This window comes from Ostrea edulis, unplaced genomic scaffold, assembly GCF_947568905.1.
Source record: "Ostrea edulis unplaced genomic scaffold, xbOstEdul1.1 scaffold_63, whole genome shotgun sequence".
Lineage (NCBI taxonomy): Eukaryota > Metazoa > Mollusca > Bivalvia > Ostreida > Ostreidae > Ostrea > Ostrea edulis.
This window is the reverse complement of record NW_026606006.1, coordinates 24,842-50,357: the sequence shown is the minus strand read 5'-3', so window position 1 is coordinate 50,357 and position 25,516 is coordinate 24,842. Positions and strand designations below refer to the sequence as shown.

The 25,516-nt window shown below is 35.3% G+C and overlaps 3 protein-coding genes across 3 annotated transcripts; 2 read left to right on the top strand and 1 right to left on the bottom strand.

Moving 5' to 3' along the window:
• Positions 1-243: 243 nt before the first annotated feature.
• LOC125664654 (uncharacterized) lies at positions 244-25,516 on the top strand. The gene is made up of 20 exons (XM_056152506.1): positions 244-304; positions 4,390-4,641; positions 4,720-4,926; positions 9,877-10,077; positions 10,181-10,690; positions 10,776-10,946; positions 12,065-12,226; positions 12,301-12,496; positions 12,599-12,804; positions 12,899-13,069; positions 14,541-14,774; positions 15,025-15,198; positions 15,292-15,480; positions 15,655-15,819; positions 15,958-16,074; positions 18,131-18,316; positions 18,434-18,589; positions 21,889-21,936; positions 22,041-22,146; positions 25,357-25,516. Exons 1-20 carry the CDS (start codon positions 244-246, stop codon positions 25,478-25,480), a joined length of 3,636 nt encoding a protein of 1,211 aa, XP_056008481.1. The 3' UTR covers positions 25,481-25,516.
• On the top strand, positions 5,307-6,803 carry LOC125653337 (putative nuclease HARBI1). Its single transcript, XM_048882775.2, has 2 exons — positions 5,307-6,178; positions 6,383-6,803. The coding sequence occupies exons 1-2, from the start codon at positions 5,454-5,456 to the stop codon at positions 6,678-6,680; spliced, it is 1,023 nt and encodes a 340-aa protein (XP_048738732.2). The 5' UTR covers positions 5,307-5,453; the 3' UTR covers positions 6,681-6,803.
• LOC125653349 (myb/SANT-like DNA-binding domain-containing protein 4) lies at positions 6,744-9,710 on the bottom strand. The gene is made up of 3 exons (XM_048882797.2): positions 9,226-9,710; positions 8,081-8,225; positions 6,744-7,517 (listed from the first exon to the last, which is right to left on the bottom strand). The coding sequence occupies exons 1-3, from the start codon at positions 9,524-9,526 to the stop codon at positions 7,250-7,252; spliced, it is 714 nt and encodes a 237-aa protein (XP_048738754.2). The 5' UTR covers positions 9,527-9,710; the 3' UTR covers positions 6,744-7,249.

The window sequence follows — 25,516 nt, the reverse complement described above, 5'->3', positions numbered from 1 at the left end:
TTTAGCATTGGTGACCTAAAGTATTCGCATGTAAACTGTAAATTAGATTTTCATTTGGTTACTTTTCCTTGACATCTACTTTGATGCTTAAGTTTCTGAAATTCCTGTATTTTAGAAATAACCTGTCCTATGAATGTCACTGAGATGAAACCTGAGCATGGCAAGCCTCTCTGTACGCACAACAGTCATAAGTTTAACAGTGCTTGTACCACGCAGTGTGACCTAGGATACAATATTAACACGATGATGTTTTCAGTGTGTCAGGATGATAGAACGTGGTCCTCAAAACTGCTGGACTGTGAAGGCAAGTAATATTATATAAATATTATATATAGTTGAGATTAACATTGAAAATTTCACCCATTGTCAACCGGGACGTAGCCGATTCGATACGCAAGAGCTGATTCTGCCTATGGTCATCTTTAAAATCAAGACAACCTACTAACAAACAAGTTGATGTTACAGTGGTTTCAACAATATCGCTTAAAGTCAGTGTTTTGCAAATTATATGGTCGTTATAACGATCTAGTTTGCCAATACAACCTATCATTGGGTCAAATGCTGTCTGATGTGTTTCATACTGATAGTAAGACCGTTCTTGGCACACTGATTTTGACTACGGATAATTCCGTTTATCTGATCAGGATATAGGGCTAACGGCGGGTGTGACCGGTCGACAGCGTTTGCTTACTCCCCCTTGACACCTGAACCAACCTCTGGTATATCCAGGGGTTCGTATTTGTCCAACTCTCTACTTGGTCTTGCTTATAGGATTTATAAGATTGACCACTGTTTGTTATCTCCACCTTTCATTACGCCTTTCGAATTATTCGTTATATAATACCATTAATAGCAAACACTAATGTTAATGATCTCGGGGTGAATCCTAATGAATTTGGATGTTTTTAAATGGTAGATAACTAAGTCACAATTCCTCTATAGTCGCATATAGGTGCATGAAAATTGCCCATCGATGACGATATTAGGGAAATTACAATATCAACAGCATTAAATTGTAACAGAAATTGCAAAGTTTACATTTCATAGTTCTAAAACAAATAATAATGGCTACATATAATGCATACCTCTTTAGAGGTATAAAGATAATAAAATGATAAAGCTTCTTTGAATATTGTTTCATGTCTCATTGGATTTTTTGAATGAAGTGAAGATGTCAACATCGTACGATGAAGTGCCAGAGATTTTGACTTATGTCTGATGCTGACGACGCTAGCTCTGTGGGTTCTTTATCTTTCAAAAGATGATATTCTTCAAAACCACACTTCAGTTTCAAACGCATCTAATATTCCGGTCAATGGGATGAATAGATATGAATTGGATTCCTAAACTTCACAAATTCTTTTCAAACATAAATGCATTTATAGACCCGGTAAAGGTTTACTAAGCGCCTATAGTTGCTCCTCTCGAAAATATCAACAGCTATCAAAGGAGAAACGTCAAACGTTTTCCGCCACAAAATATGCTAGGGTGTAAATCAAGAGCGGGCTTAAGAATATTCTAAAGAACTTTTAGTAATTTTGAAAACTAGATTTTTGATACCCTTGACTTTTGCCTCATTATTGAAAAGTAAAAAAACCCGACACGGGTGAATATAATGATGATAATAACTACTGATCCTAATTGTTCACGAACAATTTGAAGTCCATCCACCCTCTACTTTTTTTCAAGAAAGGTAAGAATATTTTAGGCGATGTAAGAAACTATAAAGTACTAAATCATAGGTGAAGATAACAATCTCATAAGTCCTATAAGCTTTACAAAATAGAAATTTGGGTATATACGGATCCCTGGACAAACCAGAGGTGAGATCAGGTGCCTTGGAGGAGTAAGCATCCCCTGTTGACCGGTCACTCCCGCCGTGAGCCCTATATATTGATCTGGTAAGTGGAGTTATCCATAGTCAAAATCAGTGTGCCAAGAACGGCTTCCAATCGGTATGAATCACGCCAGACAGCATTTGATCCAATGATAGGTTGTATTGGCAAACTAGATCGTTATAATGACCATAAAATTGGGTTAGAACGCGACTAGAACTGTTCGTTATCTTCACCTTGCAAAGATAATACGTTGTCGATATATATATATATATATATATATATATATATATATATATATATATATAAATGTCGAATTGAACGCCACAGCAAGATATTTTTTCTTCTCACATAAACGTTTTTAAACAAATCTGCTTTATAGGAATATAAAAACAGGTAAGTTAACAAGAGAGCACAATTCTTGTCCATGGGGATTCCAACAGACTGTTGGAAGACCTGATGACCAAAGACCACGAGGATGTTGTCAATGAGAAACTCCGACATATTTTCTATTTCAACTTCAGAGTACTTGTGCGTGGAATCAGAATGGCGTTTAACAAAGTAATGTTTTGGATGACTGATCAATAGATAGGAATGTTTGCGTTTTCCATTTTTGTTGAAGAAGCAGCTGTCAATGATGTCAGAAATCTAAGTCTTTAACTTATCGTGAGAAATGGCCATGTAAAGTGTTGAAATGCCATACGTTTTGATGTTGTTCCTTTTAGAAAAGTTTCGCGACTTTAATTCTACTAAAAGTTTTTTAGAATTTTTTTAGAATCCACATTGGATTTGCACCACTTCTGGCATATGTAGTTGCACAGTGCGTTTGATGTTTCTCCTTCACAGCTGTTAATATTTTCGTGAGGAACAAAGATAGGAGCTTGGTAGAACCCATACACTGATATATAATCTGAATTGATAAATAATGATTAGATACTTGGCACACCGATTTTGACTACAGATAACACCGTTTACCTGATCAAGATGTAGGGCTCACGGCGGGTGTAACCGGTCGACAGGGGATGCTTACTCTTCCTAGGTACCTGATCCCACCTCTGGTATGTCTAGGGGTCCGTGTTTGCCCAACTCTTTATTTTAAAGAACATTTACTGGGTCGAGCAATGTATCTTTGTTTGTAAGGGTTTTTGTAGTATTTTGTAAAAGGAAGCGTAGATTTGTTAACCTCGCGATATCAGAATTTATATTTCAAAATATAACACTAACATCATAAACGATTGATGTCCTTGACCTAAAATTCAAGGTCAAGGATTTAAGAGCGAAAGTTGAAAACTTCGCTGCTTATGTTTAGTAGTATCAAAGATGATAAACTAAAAGATTAGAATGCTTTTTTATAGGGGGAGGGGGTAAATGTGTCGAAAACGATCGGAATAGCCATTTAAGGTCAAATAACATTTATTGTGTTTGAAAATATTTTAAACCATGAACGTGAATCAATTTTCATTTTTAAGATGACTTTGACGTTGGGGTTTAATGTAAGTAGTCTCATTTCTCTGTTTATATTACTGTAAGCTATAGGCTTAAATAATGATATCGGAGACTTTTAGGGGTAATGACTATCTTAAGGGTCCTCAGATCACTTCGTGTAACCTCTCATTGCATTCATCATTGAAGTTTTTGTGTCTTTACTGCTTTCGGTTTAGTAGGCGTAGCGTTAGGAAGCTTTTTGACATGTTACAGACAGGTCGAAGTTCAGAATTGTAATCAATTATATTGATTACACTGATTTTGACTGCTGATAACTCCGTTTACCTGATCAGGATATAGGGCTTACGGCGGGTGTGACCGGTCGACGGAGGATGTTTACTCCTAGGTACATGATCTCACCTCTGATGTGTCCAGGGGTCCGTGTTTGCCCAACTATATATTTTGTATTGCTTGTAGGAGTTACGAAATTGATCAATGTTCGTTATCTTCACCTTTCATTAATTTCAATTAAGATGGTAATATCCATGCATATGTTTCAAAGGTATCCCTAGTGGGAAAGATTGTATAAAAGTGCTATTTTCTCGTGATTTTGGATGACCTTGACCTTTGCTCTTCACCCATTTTTCAAGGTCAGAGATCACAGATCTTCTTCCAGTTGATCCCCTTCCCGGACGACCACTCATTCGCAAGTCTCAAGAAGGACAATAACTCTCATTAAGGGTCATTGAGTCCTTTTGTTTAATGCACCTATCAATTCTACTAAATGACCCCTATAGTTCAGTAGAGTTTTATGCAGGATCTGAGAACTCCGTACTGGGTCCAATTACAATCAAGTTGGGTGATATGTGATCGTTTCTCGAAAAGTACTATATGAAGAGCTGTAAAAAACATTTCGATAAATCTTAAGACGAAGAGTTTTTAAAGAAGAAACAGAAAAATAACAGTATGACTTTCCATAGAAAAGTGGAAAGCCCTCATGATAATTGTTGTAATGATAATAACTTGCAAATTCCAGTTACATTAACAGTTTTGCGTGTTTGAAACATCAAGGAGGGATATGATAAGCCAATTGTTACGCTTAAAATGTTATCATTATTTTTTTTTATAGACTCAGAACGGCCAGAAATCAACAACTGTCCAAACACTATATACGCCTATACCGATCGTAGCAAACAAACATCTACTGTAAATTGGACAATCCCAACAGCCACTGACAACTCAAACAAAGTCACAATAAAAAGGACAAGAGGGCCGGCACCAGGATCTTCTTTTAGAGTAGGACTAACAGAAATACGCTACAAAGCGACTGATTTAAGCAATAATGAATCTCCAGAGTGCATATTTTTCGTTGCAGTTGAAGGTATTTCATACTTAAGCATGTCCACATAATAGAATATAAGCACCCAAGACAAATATTAAACGTATGGTGTATTTTTAGAGGTGAGGTGTACCCCGCCTATAATAACAGATCGATACATGACATATCGGTGTCCTGATGGATTTACCTACGGGTCCAGCTGTCACCTTCAGTGCATGGGTAGATTTCCTCTTGTTGGAAATGAAGACATTGTATGCGAGAAGAATTCCACGACCGACCCTCCCCGTGGATATTGGGATTATGGAAGTGGTAAACCCTACTGCAAACGTAAGGTTATACTAATTATCAAAAATAAAGGATATTGTAAGCAGTGATATCAATGTCATGTATGAATAGATAATATTTGCGACACTATTCATTAAGTATATGAATTCAGCAGTGAGTTAATATTTAAACAAAAAAAGATAATTGAACATGATTACTGCTTAATTATTCTTCATACCGATTTTTAAGCCTTTCTTGGCATACTAATTTTGACTACGGATAACGCCGTTTAACTGATCAAGATATAGTGCTCACGGTGGATGTGACCGGTTGACAAGGGATGCTTATTCCTCCTAGGAACCTGGGCCGGGATTCATAAAAGTTTTTAGCAAATACTTAAGTGTTAAAAAATACTTAAATCTGAGAATTTACACTTAAATTCTCAAATTACCACTTAAGTGTATGTGAAATACTTAAGTGTAATTCATAAACATATTTAGCACATAAGTATTGACTTTAAGTTAAGTGTCCTAGGAAGGTGGCTTAAATAGATAAGAAATACTTAAGATTTTTTTTATCTGAAAGAGAAAATGGCGGTGAACAGGAGAAATTTTAAAGAGAGGAAAGATTGTTTAAGGGAATATTCAAATGCAGAATTGATCAAACGTTTCAGATTAGATATGAATGGAATCCAATTCGTTGAAAACATTATTGGTAATGAAATTCGAGCGGGATCTTTAAGAAATCATGCTTTAACATCAACCCAGAAATTATTATTGACACTTAGATACTTAGCAACGGGCAAAATGCAACTATGTAATGGGGATGACATGGGTGTTTCGCAGCCTACAGTTTCGAGGGCAATATCAGTGACACTGCAAAGCCTATCTTCGGACAGAATGGTGCAGCAATTTATCAAGTTTCCCGTGCAAGCTGACCAAATTCGTCGAAATCAAGAGCACTTTTTCCAAGTCGCAGGATTTCCTGGGATTGTTGGTGCTATTGATGGGACACATGTGCAGATTATTGCCCCAAGTGTTGATGAAAATGAATTTATAAACAGGCATCATTACCACAGCATAAATGTACAAGTTGTTTTTGATGCCAGTTACAAAATTCTTGATATTGTGGCAAAGTGGCCTGGTTCAACCCATGATTCGAGGATTTTGAGGGAGAGCGGACTTCATGTTTTGTTTGAAAACAACCACATCCCAGTGCACACCCATCTCCTTGGCGACAGTGGCTATCCATCTCGCAGATGGTTACTCACTCCCTTCTTGAGACCCCTACCGGGTGCCCAGACCAACTACAATAGGTACGACTACATACCATATAAGTTGATATGAAATATAAAACAAGCATGTAATTCAAACGTGTGAATTTTACTATTATAGGGGAGTCAGGTATTTGAATGAATAATTCAAGATCGGTAGCCAGTTGGGATTAACCCTGAACTACTATATATATATAAAGTAAAATTAAATTATATAAAGTAAAAACTCATTTAACTATTATACAGGGCACATAAAAGAACACGCAGCATTGTTGAAAGGGGCATTGGTCAGTTGAAACGCCGTTTCCATGTATTACATGGTGAAGTACGCCTCTCTCCACAAAAGACCTGTCAAGTAATCATAGCTTGTGCCGTGCTCCACAATATATGTAAAGATAGACAAATTCCAATTCCTGATGAAGATCCAGACGAAAACCCTAATGATGCTGAGGATGATGATACGAATCACCATGATGGGGGAGCAGTCCATGGCAACAACAATGGGACGTTGTACAGACAACTGTTTGCTGTGACTCACTTTTGAGACATAATTGTTGCACGGAAATTTTCATTCATTGATATCTTATTAAAATATAACAATAATATATTTGTGTTTAAGTACTTTTTTCCTTAAAACCAAAAACAACTTCTTAATTTGAACATGTACTAAAATACAGTATAAAAAACAGTGAATATTTACAGAATATTTCAAAGTCACCAGGATTCACAGGCAAACAGTCATTACTATAGGACATTTGCCTATTGGCAGAGTCCCAAACTTTGAAACAAAAATATGAACAAAAATATCAAATGCAGTTTTAAACAAGATCTGCAATTATGTGAATTATATACATATTATGCATTTAATGCATATAATGAGATTTATGTATTTCATGTGTAATTCATATTCAGACAAGATTGAATTAAAGATAAACAAGTAAAAATCAAGAATTGTGATCCACCGCTTTTGGATGTTTGTCATTAAAAAGTAGGTCAAACTCCAATGTCAATGTCAGAAGATCAAATCTTTTGTACAAGTAAACAGTTATTGTCACAAGAAATACCGATTTGTTATTTATCATTAATCGAAAATTTAATACAGATCTTCATCACCTATTCCTCCTTCAATTTTTTCAATTTCATCTCATAATATTCAATTTCGAGATGAAGTTTCCGAATTGTCATTTCCTCTATTTCACTTTGTCTGTTGCGGTTGTCTGTCTGGGCTTTGGCGCATCTTGTACATGTATTTCCTGCTGGCACAGAGGAAGAGGCTGAAGGAACATGTAGAGGAGCTGGCAATGGCAATCTTGGTGAGAGGGGTATGATAGGAGGCAATGTCATGCTGAACTCAGGTTCACTCTGAATAATCTGAACATTACTACAATAAAATAAAAGAAATAATGAGTCAATAAAGCATAACAAACTTGGCATTATTTTTTGATAATTTGGAAGTGATATATTTATAACTCATTACATGAATAATTCTGTGGGATCACAAGTACTGTATATACACATGAACAGACTGTTGCATAGAGTCAAGTTTTGCTGTTTTTTGGGGGTTTTTTTTAATTTAAAAAAAAAATTTTAACACCATAAAACAAGATGTGTTTGTGAAATGATTATGTATTTGTAAAAGGAAAATAGGTCTATATGTAGGTCTTGCAAATTTTATGTTTTTTAAGAGAGTAAAAATGTACAATATATACTCAGATGGATAAAACCCCGATGTACAGGTATGAAACGCTCATTTGAACCTGTTAGTGGATTTAATTTAAAAATAATACATATGAAATAGAAATGTGATACCAGTATTGGCATTGATTAATATAATACACTCAATATTAATAAATTTCATGTGATTTAGCAACTTGATACATTTAAAGTAGGTTATATTTACAGTCTTGTTATTCCATTATGACTGTAAATTAATACTGAAATTACCAAATGTTCCCATCATTGGTCAGCAATTGAAGCAAGGAAGAGTCAATCCCTCCCTGTACTCCATCAATGATGGCATTTTCTTCCCCAATCACCATCTGCACTGTCTCGGCTATGGCACTCAGGGGTTTGGGTGGAGGTCCTCCGCCTGTTTAATTAATTTTATAGAAAAATAATATCTTTACTGTAGTAGCTGGTCATAATTTTATTATAAAGTAATTTCACTGTGTATATGCGGTATTTTTTTTTTATATATATATTCCAAAACAGCTATTGTGAGCCCACTTTCACCCCAATATCAATGTTATATATTTAAAATTATTTCTGTATACTTACTAAATAATACACATATAATTTTCATCTTTTTCAAAAGACAAGATTAATGACATGCGGATTTTATAAAATGGTTTATTATTGAATTTATTTGCACTATATATTCAAACTAAAGTTGATTAAAACTTGATATAAAATAAAAATCTTAATATACAGTGACTATTTTCTTTATTTTTCTTTGATTCAAAATTGAGCATAAAAATTGGTAATCAAAAATAACACAACCAAACATTAAATGAAGTCAAATCTCAGTAAAACCTATCTTCGCCTGTAAGAAATTAAAGATCCACCTCTTTATTTATGGGTGCTTTCTCGGACGTCATCGTTTGCCAATGCTAAATATAGATTTTTTAAAAATCAATACACTGTTTCAAGTAAGGGGAAGTACGTGGTCATGCGATCACGGAGGCAGAGTGACAATTCCATTTTGCCCTAAACACAATTTTAAAAAAAACAACATACGTTGTCTTCCTAGATACAGTACGTTTGGAAAACTCTGAAGTGAAATTAATAGCTATACCGGCATGTTGATCCGCCCAACAGACGACATATGATTGGGCCCCTAATATTCATGGAAAGGATTTTCGGGCTAAGATACGATAAAAAATTTAGGATCAGGGGATAAAAATAGTGTCGGTTGGGAAACCGTACGCAGACACATTTCTTTTTTTGGGGTGGGGGGGTACAACAAATATATAGTAACATCACCCTTAATCTGTTAATTTCTCACCCGTTCTGTAGAAATTCTTCATTCAACCTAAAGATATATGAGCAAAATTGCAAAAAAGGGATTGTTTGAGTTCGACAAATGTTACCTGTTCCATTTGTTGTTTTCCTATAGCTGGAAATCTCTGCTTTGGAGGTGGACAAAAGATTATGCCACTTCTTTTCCACTTCCTCCACTGTCCTCTGTGTATTAACGGCGGAGGCATTCAGTCGCTCTGACAACTCTTCCCAAGCTTCCTTCTTCATTCTTGAAGTTAAGCTGGGACCTAACTTTGACCTCAGGATGTTCTTCTTCTCATTTACCATAGTCACCAGCATCAGACATTCGTCCTGCGTCCAGTTTGCCTTTCTCTTCTTTCCTCTCTTTTCGTCTGTTATTTGATCCGCCATTTTGCTTCTATCGTCTGTACCGAAATCTATTTTTAAACACGGTTTCCCCCCCTTTCAGCACTTAAGATATATTTAAGTGTCGCGTGTCTTACTTAGTTAAGTATAGCACTTAGTATGTTTATAAATTATACTTAAGTAGTTTTACTTAACTAAGTACTCACTTAGTACTTAAGTAGACTTTTAAGTGTAAAACTTAAATATTTTTATGAATCCCGGCCCTGATCACTTCTCTGGTATAACCAGGAGTCCGTATTTGCCCAATTTTCTATTTTGTATTGCTGATAGGAATTAGGAGATTGATCACTGTTCGTTATCTTCACCTTTCATTTAATAAAAATTATTTTGATCAGGAATACCATGCCGTGACTTGCCAGCTCCCATCAATGGTGCAATGTCATGTGACACGTGGATGTTCGGCAGGCAATGTCAAATGCAATGTTCTGACAAATTTGACATACCTGCTCTAGGTCCTACAGCTTTCAATGGTGTTTTCACGTGTTCTGAAAAAGAGGGTACCTTTAAACCAGTTAGCACGGTTCCTAATTGCACTGGTAAGCCATTATTTCAAAGATACAGGTACATATATGCTTTTATGAATCACCATGTAACTTTAATTTCTCTTTTACCAAATGTTTTCACATATATCATTTTTAGAAATTAGACTTCCAGGATATATTGAAACGTTGGGTGAGTTTTTTTATTACACTGGGACCTGTGGGGATGGAACGGCCTCCGAGCAGATTAAAAGCAATTTCATAAAACAAATGGAATATTTAGAGAAGAACGGATTTGCTGGAGTTTGTTCTGACTCGAATCAATGTAATGTTGGAAATGTATCTGTAACTTGCGGACCCAGTTCCTCACGAGGACGGAGATCTTTAGACTCTGGGATAAATACTGTTCGTTTGAAAAGGGCTAGCAGTGAAATACGCGTGGAAATAAGACTGTCTTCTGTGTGGCAGATTTCGAATTCATCCAAATCAGACTCCTTTGAATTTGCTAAGAAAATTCAAAAGCAAATGTTTGGTCAAGTGCAAGATTTAAGTAGGACTGGAAAACTAACGGTGAATGGACTGACCCCAGACTCGGAAAGTTTCCTCCTTGGTTACTCTGCGCCACTATGTCCAGAGGGTTTATCTCTCCGTATGACTACCCTTACATGTGGTGAGTTACAGTTACTTAATTACATATGTTTCCACTGCTTTAAAAATGGTCCAAATCTTAACTTATTTTAATTAAACTTTTTCAGTGCCTTGCACAAGTGGTTCATATATGACTTTCAACCACAGAAGAAAACCCATTTGCACACCTTGCCCCAAGGGTTTCTATAAGGAAAACGAATTGGACGTACACTGTACACAATGCCCAGACGCCACAAGTACTGAGGAGACTGGCAGCACGCATGCTTCAGACTGTATAGGTAAATTAATTATTTGTGGCCGGTCAACAGGAGCAGGTTACTCCGCCTAGGTACCCTACGCGGCTGAGTTAAGGCTTTCCTCATAAATACCAGTGCTGTAAAACATGTACTTTATCGCACCGGCACATTACATGACGTCACAATGACAAATACGTCATGATGAAGGTCATGACGTACATATCTACATTCCTTTTGCGGTTGGAAATGTCAAAATATTTTTTTCGTTATTTACCACCGCTGTCAAACAATAAACCGCAATCGTGTAAAAGTTTCTGTCAAATGGGTTATATTAATTCTCTTTGATATTGAAATATTTTCAATTTCTTCTTTATATAACATACATTCTAAAGTAATATCCATATTATATTGTGATCTTGATATCGCCCCTAATCTACATGCATATTGTGACTTTCACAATGAACTCATTTGCATAAACAGGGTTTCCGTACATACAAATTTCATCATTGGCACGACACCCCGAGGTTTTTGAGTGAAAGATGTTTGATTTATGCGACATGTGAACTTCAGTGCAAAAGGAAAGTTAGGGGAGCAAGTTGTGGCTTCAACAGAAAACATGTTTTTCGGGCTAGATTCAACTTCGTATATGCAAAAATCGCCGCATCTTGCATGTTCAATGCAAAAATTAGACGTGTTACAAGTCACGATAAACTTGCTCTCAGCACTTTTCAAATTAAGAAATTAATATGTTTTGAAGTAATATTAACTTCAACCTGCATTGATATCTGGATATCGTTCCAATGGAACGATTTATACATACACGGTACGATTTTATCTTGATATTTGATCACGTGATATACAGCTGATGTAGAGACTGTCGGTCTGGTGAAAAATGTATGGGAGGTCAATATGCACTTAATTATATATACATATTTTTTTTTGTATGAAAAGGTTGTGTGTACAGAATTTGTCAAAAATTTATCTTCTTTATAATGCTTTTTTTCCTCTAAAATATTTCTATGGCCCTACTTAACACAACTGCGTATCCCATCTCCGTGTTTTCCCTCTTTTTTTAATTTTTCCTTATATGATTTATGAGATTAATCACTGTTTGTTATCTTCACTTGTTCATTACATGGATATTTGAATTTTGTTTTCAGATATCTGTCATCCAGGGGAATACTCCAAATCTGGACTATCTCCGTGCACACCTTGTGACAAATCGACTTATCAAAATACTTCAATGTCAACAAAATGCATTCAATGTCCAAAAGACATGGCGACAGCATTTACAAGGAGCACAGATGCTAGTAATTGCTCCGGTATGTAGTATTAAATCATCCATGTTTTGTGTAAAGCAAAAAGACAATTTGTAATGCCTATATATTTTTTTCAGAGTTTGATGTAGTGTTTAAACAACATGGGCGCAGGATTGAACTGAAGAAGTCATCAATAGTTGGTGTTTCCCTTGGTCTAACCATAATGGCCTGGGTGAAATCATCTGACCTCACAATGGATATGACATTATATCACTCCCAAAGTTTTAGTGTTAGAATTCAAGACAAAATTCTAATCGAAAAAGCATCATTGAGGTACATTCAATTCTTTCAATAGAATATTATCCTACCGTTTTTTTTTTAATTCTGATAATTATTTAGAACATCTAATAAAACATATTTCTTGCTATTATCAAGAGAGTGGATACCAACAGGTGTATCTATACAGAGTGGAACATGGACACACGTTGCAGTGGTAATACAGAAGAGCGATCCTCTCGTGTCCGTGTATATTAATGGAAAACAAAAATTCATTTCCCGAAATAGTATTCTCGTTTCTGACGCAGAATTAGCAGTGGGATTAAATGATGTTAACATGATGCTTAATTCTGAGACAATTTCAGGTAGCTGTTTGTTTGTATATTATCAACTTTATACAATTTCATTGAATATACGAGTTTGAATACATCGAACAAAATTATGAATTTTTTTACTTAGGTGTGTTTTTAAGTGGATATCAAGTTATGCCTCAGCCATTTTCTAGAGATCAAATTGTCGAGATAGCGAAGACGTGTAGCAGCAAGTCAGTGCATTCTTTTATAAGCATGGAAGATCTGAAAAATGGAAATTCAAGTGGAATAGAAATGATTGTACCCAGTAAATGTGATAGTAAGAATGCAATTCATTATGCTAAAATTATCTTTTCAAATAATGCATGTACCACAGAAGGTAATGATTTGATTACAATTTACGGTAACCGTCATGTATTGATAAATCAGTAATCTAAATATCACTATTTTTAACGGGTATTTAAAAAAGGTAACTGTAACCCCAATTATGCAATGAATACGACATTGTTTGAAGATAAATTCGCAAATTATATGGTCGTTATAACGATCTAGTTCGTCAATACAACCTATCATTTGCGTGTCGGAATAAACAGTATATGCGTCAAATGCTGTCTGATGTATTTCATACCAATTGTTGGGCAGTTCTTGGCACGCTGATTTTGACTACGGATAACTCCGTTTACCTGATCAGAATATGGGGCTCACGGCGGATGTGGCCGGTCGACAGGTGATGCTTACTCCTCCTAGGCACCTGATCCCACCTTTGAGGTGCCCAGGGGTCCGTGTTTGTCCAACTATCTATTTTGTATTGCTTATAGGAGTTATGAGATTGATCACTGTTCGTTATCTTCACCTTACATGTAATACAGAATATATTGAATGTAGTATGATAACTTGGAAAATGTTATAATACACACTAACAGAAAGTGATAGTCTAATGGTTATTTTGCTCATTAAGCAACCGCAAGATCTTAGGTTCTATCAACTGCGGCCATGGACATATAAACCATGTTGTTTGTTCCATCGCCAAGCACCAGACACAAGAAGCGAAGCTCCCTGGTCTTTCGGATATAACACTTTATGAACGAAATCTTGTGTCATAGTAAACTTGGTCATTTTACTTGAGCGTCAAGAATAGGTCACAGTATGTGACACTTCACCTGCAACCGGTGACCATGTATAGATCAAAGAAAGTATCTCCAAGAAATGTAAAACCCGAACCAACCAACATCCGTGATTTCAATTTATAGTGTCTCCGTTATCACTAATGTTTTTGCACAATGTATGCATATTATGTGTGTACTGAACGGCAATGGAAATGTGAAGATAACGAATAGAGATCAATTTCATAAAATCCTACATAGAATACAAAATCAAGAGTAGGGCTCACGGTGTGATTGATCAATATAGTTTGCTTACTCCTCCTGGGCAGCAAATCCACCCCTAGTATGTGCGGTGGTGCGCGTTCGACCTTTCCGTAATTTTATAGGATTTATGTGATTGAACAATGCTCGCTATATCTACTTGGTTATGTGGATTGCATAATTTCATTTTGTTACACCGTCACCTTTAAGGAAACACAAGAGGAGTTGATTTTTCATAGGAATACATGAAATGTTTTAGAAAATAGTCTTATGGAGAGATTAAATGACATTAAGGACATTTGGTACTTCTAAGGTGGATTGAATTGATTTTTTTAAAATCATAACCAATGTGCAATAATTTTGATTTAATGTTTAACATGGCAAACTGCAATTACTAAGGGGATTGATGTGTTATTAAAATTACAGATGTAAATGAATGCAACAGCAACCCCTGCCATGGACACACTTGCATTGATAGAATAAAAGGATATACCTGTCAATGTGGGAACGGCTACTCGGGAATTCATTGCGAAGAAAAACCCGACTTCTGTAAACACCAGCCATGTCAGAATGGTGGGACGTGTACTAATACAGATGATGGTAACTATAACTGTTCATGCGCGGAAGGTTTCAAAGGCACGAGGTGTGAAAAGAAAATAGGTAAGTAAATGAGGGGAAATAAAAACTTGAATGTCAAGATTCCGATCGATCAAAACACAAATGTTTTAGGAATGAAAGTAATTTTGACTGCAAAGCATTCATAAAAATGTCATCTGGGAAAGTGTATTTTACGTCATTTCAAGCGGGTCACATGACACAACATTACATCATTGATAAAATGAAAGGAACTCATATTACGTTTTACAAATGCATTTCTACAGATATTTGACATTGCTTTCCATAATCGTAGCGAACGGTGGCTGGAGCTCTTGGAGCCAGTTTTCTGATTGCTCTGTATCCTGTAATGGTGGAACAAAAGTCCGAACAAGAGTTTGCAATAGTCCACATCCTGATCCAGAGGGCATTCCTTGTAACGCTTCTGAAGCCACAGAACATGCGTCCTGCAATTCAGAAAAATGTCCCTGTAGGTATTTGTTTAAAGATAGCTATTGAAAAGAATTTTTATTTCCATTTGGAATATTATTTTCATTTGTCTTTTCAATTTTTTTGCTTTTAGCTTGTTCACATTTACGAAGGCGGTTTGGAAATATATTACATTGTCAACGCTCAATTGATGATCATGAAGTATGTACAGTAACTTGTAGACCAGGATATTCCTTTGTGCCTGGGCATATTCCATTACCGGAATACAAGTGTGGCAGAAACACTTCATATGAATGGACGGGGATACAACCTGCTTGTGGCGGTGAGATTGAAATGATTACGAATATTTGATCGATCAACGAAAGATAATTGTTTTTCAAACATGTGAAAAGGAAGAGATTTTTCAGATATTGAAGATGGTGATTCATACATAGTTTGTAAATAATGGATCTTTGAAACATATGTGATTTGATTTTGTAATCGCTTTTTATTACAGAGGTAGACATCCCGGAGCAAATATCAACGATAACCGTGGTATCTTATAAAGATCCAATACCATGTGATAAAGCATCACAAGCATCTCAGAATCTCCAACAAAAACTGGAATCCTCCTTGCAATGTGCAAAAAATAACACATGCACATTAGCTGTCGAGGCAAAGGGTACAAAATGCAATGTAGTTTTGTTTTCTATTTAAACCAAATACATGCACAGTGCAATTACTAATGTTATCTTCAAGGGAAATATTTCCATAACTGTGATATCTATGTAAATATATCGCATGCGGTCTTTCGTTGCAGAATGCTTGTCAGATCATAGGAGGAAAAGGTCAGTGTCCACGCAGTCTCATCATGTTACTTTAACATCGGCAGTCAGTGAGAAGATTGACGTGAAGAACATTGCGAAAACGCAAAAACGTAATTGATTTATGAAATGCTAATACAACCTACCATTGGGCCAAAGGCTGTCTGACATGTTTCATACCCATTGTTAGGCCGTTCTTGGCACACTGATTTTGACTACGGATTACTCTGCTCACCTGAACAAGACTTAGGACTCACAACAGAAGTGACCGGTCGACAGGGGATGCTTACTCCTACTAGGCAACTGATCCTACCTCTGGTGTGTCCAGGGGCCAGTGTTTGTCCAACTCTCTGTTTTGTATAGTTGTAAGAGTTTTTAAGATTGGTCACTGTTCGTTGTTGTCACCTTTCATATTTTAGATTATTAGTTGTTCAACTTATGCTTTGAAGAGAATGGTATTATCTAAAGGATGTGTGCATATAATTTTCCTTATATCTATGTATCTTACAGGGGTTGCAACAGTGTTGTTTGAATCGGTAGGACGGTCGTTATAATGATGTAATTGCAAATACAACCAGTCACTACGTCAAATGTTGTCCGGCATGATTAAATCAATTGTTGGACTGTTCCTTGCACATGAACGCGAAATAAAAGACACCACAATTTCATCTACTTTTGGAATTAATTGAGAGATAATTCAATTGTTAAAACAATTATGTGATGTCATCTTTTGTTCTATATAGTCTCACATATTTCAGTTTATGTTAGGTGTGTCCAATAAGTTACCTAAACTCCAAGAATTATCACAAACTCACATGTGAATGACTAGATATAATTAATAGAAAAGGTTTGTTGTTTTTATTACAACTCAGAACATGAATTTAATGAATCACATTAATCTAACAAAGGTCTCCGGTTTAATGACTATGCAATGATCAAAACTCAGCTAGGCGACGGGCGACGAAATATTTAAGAATCCTGGGAATTGAATTGCACATTAACGGCAGCACATCTATCGATATCAAATTTGACAGACACTGCAGAACAACATTCTTTTGTAGAATTTTCTTACTTTTCCAAGAATTGCGCTCGATAATTTTGACAAATAGCACAATGTTATGAATCAGTTGAGAGATATACATCCTAAGCAGGTGATAATGGGATATTGCTGCACAAATATGGGAAATTGACGTTTTAGTTTACCGTTATGTAAATGTTTATGTTCAATAAGATATCCAAATATAAGGCAGATATGAGATACTCTGCATGTGGTTTTTTATTTCAAGATTATAGTGACATATGAATTAAAGTGAGCATTGTTAATATATGAACCTTCTTCGATGTATCTAAAGACCGAGTTATTTATGCATTCCAATAATCTTATTTTAGTCGTTTCCTATAAGCTTTAAGTCGTATATATTTCCCAATCTATTAACGGCAAGGCAAATGTTCGGCATATATCTTAACAGTTCTTCTGTAAACAAATGGACGTATAGGTGATCAGGGTTGCTGTACGTGTTAGAATATCTTTAATACATTTAGTTAACGTTTAATGATTTCCGTATGGCGTATTCTAGATTTAGTATTTGAATTTTGACATACAACATTGATAAATTGCTACCTGCTTCTCCTTCCCTCTTGGCTCGGGTGGAAAACTGGCGGCTCAATGATGAAGTTCTTGTGTTTGACCTGCAGCTTTCATTTTGTTGACCTCGCCGATTCTCCTCCGTCATGAGCCTTTACACCGCCACCATATCTTCTTCAGATCTCAACTTTTTTTGCGGTAACCCTGCGACTCTTCTTGGGCGGCATAGTGTGGATGCTAATGGACTTTATGACAAAGCCTATGTACTGCTGAGAAAATGTGCTAAATATGACGATACAATGCTGCATGCGATTACTGTCCAAGCAGGATTGATTGAATAGTACAAACTATGATTACTGCATATGGTCGACAAAACGATTGGATTCTAACAAGGCCACGGAAGTTGTCACACTTGCCGGGGAATTAAAAGATTGTTTTCTTCTAAATAATGATATATGGCATTTCCAGAGAAACATATGGACCATGAAGCTTACAATATAAGGCAACATTAACTAATGGTATTTACATTACATAAAAAATTTGGTTCATTATGTATTCATTCTTATTCGGTCATTTTGTTTTAGCAACTGATGCGGCGAAAAAATTCATGCTGGGAGTGTCGGAACTAGAGTTCTCCGTCCAACAGCTAAATTCATCAAGCGACATGTTAAATCTAAACGTGAATGGGACAATCTTCATCTCTACCGGTCAAATAACCAAATCAGTGATTCATTGTCCAAGTGGTCAAGGAAGGGTTTTATTTTTCTGTGGTATGTATTTTCTATCCTTTTGAATACGCAATAAACTAGTAATCGATATATATATATACATTTAATTACGCTGAATCTGTCTTATGACGATTGTACACAGTTACATTATCGTTTAAGCAAACTGTCCTCCCGGTACCCATTCGTCTTCTGGAGAATGCGTTCTGTGTAATATTGGAACTTATCAAGATGAAGCTGGACAGACGGAGTGTAAAGGTTGTCCACATGGAATGACCACTAAATACGTTGGGAGCCAAGACCAGATAGACTGTGCTGGTAAATATATATACCATACATGCACTGCAACAAAGTATGTTTCATCCATCAACATTGTTGAACTCCATGAATATTCAGTAAATAAGACGTTTGATCAGTATCTGGAACATAATGCTTCAATACACGAATAACTCGCGCAAACAACATGTATATCACTAAATATGATCGCTATATATCATCATATATTCTAATTCATTTGTTTCAAACAACACTAAAACACTGTAATATTCCCACATAAGGATATACATATACATGGGGAAAATTGTTGTTTCATTTCTGTCTTTGTTCATTCTTGTGTACAAGATTTAATGAGAATCGTTGAAAATGTAGGGCCCAATGAATCTTAAGTTTAAATACATTGTAGACAGAGGTGGAAGGTGTTACCATCATAACCTACTACTAACACCCTTTAATGATAAATGCTATAGATATCTCACACAACGTGCATACATATATTTGTTTCATCTCGAGAAAAAGATGCCAATATCGTGTCATTTTAGAAATCATGACTTTTTATCACGTTCGTCATCTTTGCCTTTCATGTACACATATATATATATATATATATATATATATATATATATATATATGCAAGGTGAAGATAACGAACAGTGATCAATCTCATAACTCCTACAAGCAATACAAAATAGATAGTTGGGCAAACACGGATCCCTGGACACACCAGAGGTGGGATCAGGTGCCTAGGAGGAGTAAGCATCCCCTGTTGACCGGTCACACCCGCCGTGAGCCCCATATCCTGATCAGGTAAACGGAGTTATCCGCAGTATATATATATATATATATATATATATATATATATATATATATATATATTGATGATTAAAATCATTTTCATATGATATAGTAGCACCACTACTTTGTGGGTTTATACCATGGTTTATTATGAAATAGTTCACCGAAAAGGCAACTGTTTTCTTCCTGTGAATTGTTTATCTATTTTTTATATTCATGATGTATTCACGTTGGAAGTAATATTTCCCGAGAGTATCAGGAATGATTTTTGGAGTAACTTTGTTTTGGTTACCATCACCCATTCCCTTCCCGCTTTGTCAATCTCTTCATCAAATTAAAGACTGGACTTTTTGACATATAGACAGTTGCTTATTCAACAAAAATGGAAAAACGAAATATTCATATCTAGTGATCAGTCATCCAAACATTTACTTTGTTAAACGCCATTATGATTCCACGCACAATTACTCTGAAGTTGAAATAAAAAATATGCTAGAGTTCCTCATTGACAATATCTTCGTGGTCTGTGGTGATCAGGTCTTCCGACAGTCTGTTGGAATTCCCATGGGCACGAATTGTGCTCCTTTGTTAGCTGATCTGTTTTTATCGTCATATGAAGTAAAATTTATTCAAAAACGTATACGCGAGAAGAAGAAATCCCTTGCTGTGGCCTTCAATTCGAACTTAAGATATATCGACGACGTTTTGCCTATTAACTATGATAACTTTCATTCATATGTCGATTCGATATATCCCCGTGAGCTCCAACTAAAAGACACAGGACCGTCCAATTGTGCTTCATACTTAGTTATCCTACTGAAAGTAGACATTAACGGCAAACTGACAACTCAACTGAATGACAAACGTGATGATTTCAGCTTCTCCATCGTCAACTTTCTATATTTATGTAGCAATATTCCATTATCACCTGCCTTTAATGTCTACTTTCAATAAAATATCTAAGTATCAAGCAGAAGTAAACGACTCTGTGGTGTCCCTTATTTCGAGCTCACATGGATGCATCAAATCGACATATGAATGAAAGTTATCATTGTTGATAGACAAAACGTAATCGATACATCGAAATGTCGAATTAAAGGCCACAGCGAGAGATCTTTTCTTCCCACGTAGAAGTTTTTGAATAAATTCTGCTTCATATGAATATAGAAACAGATCAGCTAACAAAGGAGCACAATTCGTGCCCATGGGAATTCCAACAGATATACAATAAATCATATAAATCATACGAAGAACACAAAATTAAGAGACGTAAAACATGGATACCTGGAAATACCAAATTTATTAGAGTAGGGTAAACACGAATCCCCAGAAACACCAGAGGTGGAATAAGCACTCTATCACCAACTCATTGTAATATATCACATGCAATGGTGTTTCCGTCGTGCAACTGGTTCAATGCATGTGGATTATGCTAATGACGAATTTCTAAGCCCATGCAAGTTTCAGACAAATGACAAATAAATTCAGCAGATCGCAAATGTTATGGTCGTTAAATTGATCTTATCTGCAATGACAACCTGTCGTTAGGTCAAATGTTTAATATCAATAACAAGATCGTTCAATTCTTATTTTGACTACGGATCACCCAAATTATCTGATAAAGAAAGAGAGCGTAAGGAGAATGTAACTTGTCAACAAGATATGATTACAACCTCTAGATACCTGATCCCACCTCTGGTGTTTCTAGGGGTCAGTGTTTGCATATTATTAAAAAGGATTTATGACATTGGTCGACCGTTCGTTATATTTACTTGTTCATTGATCACTGTTGCGATGTAGTTATGCTTATATTGTCCATGTAATCTACATTATTAAAATCCTGAAAGTTTTCTAGACATGCGGGATTGGTATAAAGACTTTGGTTTTTAAGCCAGATATGAAAAATCAAGGACACTGGACAACAAAATTCTAACAAAATTAAGAGTGGGGCAAACACGTACAGCCAAATTGCCTTGTCAACTACTTGTTCTGGTGTGGCTTGTATTCGAGCCTTGTCAACTACTTGTCCTGATGTGGCTTGTATTCGAGCTTTATCAACTACTTTTTCTGGTGTGGCTTGTATTCAAACCTTGTCTACTACTTGTTCTAGTGTGGCTTGTATTCAATTTCAAATATAGCACCAGAGATGGTATCCCTACATAAATACCTTGCACATTCTATTATTATTAAATACAATAGACTAAAACAATACATGGACTGAAATGCCAACTTCCCGGAATGGAATTCCTAGATTCTTTATGTTTTATAAGCACTCTCAGGGTGCTGTCTATCACTATGATATTCTGCAAATGGATGTTCCCTTTTCGAAACGATTTGGAAGCAGGAATAGCAGGAATTACATCGAAGGCTTTTGATAGATTATTATCATTTTATTTTATCAAATTCATTTAGTTTAAATTTCTCTCTAAATGTATAACTAAAGGTAGTGTAGAGTTTCGTAATACCGCCATTAAACGTTCCTTCGTGGAACTTCAATTAGATAATTTTATTATCACTCTCAATCAATCCATTTATATTATTTCAAGTTAAGGGAGAAGACTCATCCGAAAGAAGGAATTTGTCTCGGGAAAGCGGTAAGTTGTTGTCATATTGGATTTTGTTCAGGTGCATATGGATATATTGTTTTTAATTCTGAAGAAAAAGCAAATCCCACTAATTCTTTATTTATATATTTCAGCTGATGAAAACAAGACCCTTATAATAATTATTACGACCATCAGTGTGTTAATTTGTCTCGGATTAGTCATAGGATTCACCATATTTGGATACAAAAAATATCTCAGGTAAATCAGTTGGTATTACATACAGTGTATATTGTAGATTTGGTACACAAGTTTAATGATGAAATCAAAATTTCAAGTACAAACTTATATCTTTTTAGATTGTCTGAGCAGATTGTCTTACAATCCGTCTGTGTGCTCTATATTCTTATAATCCGTGCTTTATATTCTTACGATTAAGCAATCCTGCCCAGTACACAATGTGTTGGTTTCAATCGAATTTGATAAAAATTAACCTTTTATTACAAAGTTGATATTTCTCAATTTCTCAGTTTATTATCGCTTAAACAGAAGTACAGAAATAAAAACAAAGTGGTCATTCGAAGTCTTTGGAACCTTTCACCCAGAATGAAGAAACCAATATATTTTGGCTTAGTCTTCTCCTACAATTGAAGTTCTGTACTTTATTTATTATTTTTCTTGCAAGAGCAAAGTAACTCATGTGAACGATGAAATCCATGTTCTCTTATTCAAATCTATTTTATTGTGATAACTTTCTGTTTATCTAATTCATTTCAAAATTAAGAATTATCTTTCTCATGCATAGCTCTTCTTCTTAGAATAATTTGACTCCACATTTTGGCACTCTGTTATCCCCTAAAATAGCTATTACAAGTTTATTGGTTTTTTTTCGGATTTCAAACATTTCGTTTGAGCATCATTATTTTTCGAAATGCGCATCTGGTGCATCAAAATTGGTACTGTATAAGTTTTACATTCACCATATTTGAATACAAAAAATATCTCAGGTACTTCAGTTGAGATATTCCCAATGAAAAGAACTACATTGAAAACAATTATATGTCCTCTGGTTATCACTTTACCTAGCATATATACCTAGGTATGCATCACTAACAATATTAATAATCATAAAAGGATAGTTGCGATAAAACCAGATTCAGTTATTTCTTGCACCTCTACCTTTTCGTTTCGTTTGGTACCAATATCCATCAATCCCTTACAACTCAGTAGCATTGAGATGATACAGTAACTCTTGGATGAGTATTGGTGAGTTTGCAAAAAAGTAACTGAGTCTATGAATGCAGACCTTGAAATAAAATATATTATAGATTGAATGGATCAATTTGTGCTCTTATTGGATGGGTATTTTCATAGGTTATGGGTGACAATAGCCTAAATTCTCAGCAAAAAATCATTACCACTTATTTGCAATAAGACATATCAATGATAAATATTAACTTACGGCAATATAAGTCCAGTCTCCAATAATGTAATACCCAATGTAAATCCACAGAGTGTTTTTAACCATAAAATCTAGTCTTTTTGCTAAAACACATCTATAGAATTCTAGCAAGTTCCGTTCTGGAAAATGTAGAAGAGATTACTATTGAATGCTTCGAAACATTTCTGGACATCAATTTTTCTTTTAAAAAAAAGTCACTTGTTTTCAATTGATGAATACTCAAGTAAGCCAAATGTCTCAATTCCATCAACGATGAGTTTACAATCTGAAAAAAGCAATGAACAAGCGAATTATATAAAAGTGTAAACTAACCCAAATCAGGTTATACTCGTATAATTTGCACCGGAATTAAAGTCATTCCTTATAATTTAATGCAAGAGACAAAGATACTAACCTTCGATTTAAAAATGTACATAAACTCGGAAAAATACAAGTCAAATGAGCCGCGCAATGATTCACTTAGCAACAACGACGAAGTATCTAGCTGTGAAGGTCGCCATCTTTAATCTTAGTTCTACGAAACTTAGACTATTTATCAAAATATTGTATCGAAGGTCATAGTTGTCATGATAGAAAATATGTGTAGACTATGCATGCAATCCGCATTTCGCTGCACTTTAAAGAAAGAGATCGACTTTGAAATCGCCCATCTCAGACATATTAAGAAAATACGGGAAATCGCATCGTTTAACCCTACCCAAAATAAATTTTCAAATATCAGAAAATGCAATAATTTGTGGCTTTTAACTCTGTGAAAACTTCTACTACAGGAAAACTCACCCTTGCATGCAACATTGTCGTTAATAGTAAATCCAACACAAGAAAATATGTATAAGCAAGTGACAAAGTGCGATCCACACGTCAATGTGAGTGACATCATGTGATAAAATGTGACGTATGGATTTGTATTTCCTTTGTTGAAAGGTAGATCAAGCAATGAAACAACCCATCCCCCTTTCCCCAGGGAGAAATGTATTTCAAAAAGAAAAGGACAATGCTTACTTGGTAAATCATCAATTGGAATATAATATTTATTATTCGACCATCATACAGAGAAAGATGCTTTACAACAGTGATTGGCAACGAGAAAACAATATGTGTATCAAACCGAAGTATATTATTGTACACGTTGACTCTTTTTTCCATAAAAGGCTGAAAATAGTGCTGCGATGTAAATTTAGAGAGAGAGGAAAAAAATAGTTTTGGTATCGGGTTGTCAAGGGGATGTGTCCCCATATCAAACCAGGTTATACAAAAATAGCCTGCGTTCCTCGATTGGAATTTGACCATTTAGAGACAAGGATACAATAATATATATATATATATATATATATATATATATATATATATATATATTTCTATTGCAAATCACATTTTGCTCTATGAACCAACCAATTTCGGCGTGCGACACAATCCGTTCACATTGACTATGAACGGATTATGAACTTGCTTAAAGTACGCGACTGAAAGAGTGTAATGGTTTGAAAAAAATAAAACATCTCTTACAAAGATCTCGCAAGTCACACCTTTGGATTAAGATTGTAAACTTACGTGGATTATCATCCCAATCTTGCGGTCTCCTACCTCCAAAATACAGTGCACCTTGCAATGTTGATAAAAGGCAGGGTGAGATGAAATGTGACGTCATGTCTATGTGTTGACGTACGTAACAATAACTATTGTGACAGAGGCTAGGAGTTCGTTTTATGCAACAAAATAGAAACAATGTAAACAAACGGTGTTTTAGTAAATGAATATAAATATAAGAAATGAACATCACTTTTGAGCTGTTCATGGTCAATATGAACGGATTTGGATTTGAGGCAAATTTTCTGTGAATCGCGAAATCATACTGACCATGAACAGCTCAAAAGTGATGTTCATTTCTTAAATATATATATATATATATATATATATATATATATATATATATATATATATATATATATACTTAGTAGACTAATCAAGAAATTACACAGTATGTGTACTATGGTGATTTTCTGTTTCAGACTCAGACGTAGACGCATTTCAAAAGTATATGGGAGCCTGGCGTCTCTAAGCATGGTGTCTCCAAGCGAGTATACCTCACATGACTGTGTACCAATGGAATCCAAACCCAAGTTTTCTATGTAATATTACATGTCAAACTTTTGTATGACAATAATTGTT